Below are 1054 nucleotides of genomic sequence, written 5' to 3'. Positions count from 1 at the left end.
AGTTCGCTGCCACGCCCAATTTCGTTGGAACTAATGATATCCGCGAAGCTGATTAGATGATACCGATCTGTTACCAACATCAAGGGCATCGAAGTCATCAGCCAACTTGACATAAGCCTTCTTAAGACCATCGTGACGCACCAAAGTGTTCACCTTCTTGCACTTGATGTCGTAAAGAGACTCAACGGCATCGCGAATCTGCTGCTTGGTGGCCTGGATGTCACAGAGGAAGACCAAAGTGTTGAGATCCTCGATGTGCTTCATGGCCCACTCGGAGGTCATGGGGGAACGGATGATGCGGTACTTGTCCATCTTAGTCAATGTGGGAGTAGCCGAACGGGGGTACCTACAGAATAGTGATGAGAGCCGATTCGACGAGGTATGTCGCCAAGAATTACTTGGGAGCCTTGGGAGTCTGACGAGTCTTAGGTCTGAAGAAAGTGGTATTCTTCCTGACCTTGCGGGTCTTGACCTGCACACCCTTGGTGAGGGCGGCACCGGTCTTAGACGCCTTCGATTTAGCGTCAGTAGCAGGAGCCATCAAGTAGTTCTGGTTGGGCAGCAACAAGCTATGTACGATAATTACACCAATCTCAATACGATTAGATATACCAAAAACGCTACGATGTAATCACAACGCCCCATTCACACGACAAGCAACGCAACGATCGAGGACCTTCTACTAAACGCATCCCAAAGACACCTTCTGGATATACAATTCCCCTTTTACGCACGCTGAGGGGCCTCTTATCACAAGCCTCAGGCTCCTCGCAGGGATAATCGATCAAATTCACAGCGACTTTTGCTTGTAGCGCACGCCAAGTTGATCGATTTACATTTGATATGACACGAAGCATCGTAGTGATGGATTCGGCAGGGTTTTATTCTGTACACTTCGCACTGAATGGTGAAGAAGTCCATCAAGAAGAGCGACGGAAAATACTCGTCCAAACTCAGAGAATGCCTCCAACGTAATCACGGGGGTAACGGTTAGTCATAGTCTTTCCTCGATGACACAGCGCATCTACTACATCCACACGGACCGACATCAAAA

At 48.7% G+C, this 1054-nt stretch overlaps 1 protein-coding gene across 1 annotated transcript; it reads right to left on the bottom strand.

Annotated features, from left to right (window-relative positions):
• Positions 1-30: 30 nt before the first annotated feature.
• Positions 31-541, bottom strand: Pmar_PMAR009692 (60S ribosomal protein L23a, putative; the record flags this gene model as incomplete). The annotated part of the gene is made up of 2 exons (XM_002774662.1): positions 31-346; positions 399-541. The coding sequence occupies 2 exons, from the start codon at positions 539-541 to the stop codon at positions 31-33; spliced, it is 459 nt and encodes a 152-aa protein (XP_002774708.1).
• Between the last annotated feature and the right edge of the window lie 513 nt (positions 542-1054).

The sequence above is a fragment of the Perkinsus marinus genome, assembly GCF_000006405.1.
Source record: "Perkinsus marinus ATCC 50983 genomic scaffold scf_1104296958046, whole genome shotgun sequence".
Taxonomy (NCBI): Eukaryota; Perkinsozoa; order Perkinsida; family Perkinsidae; genus Perkinsus; species Perkinsus marinus.
Note: the sequence above shows the minus strand (reverse complement) of the source record. Positions and strands in the feature narration are given on the sequence as shown.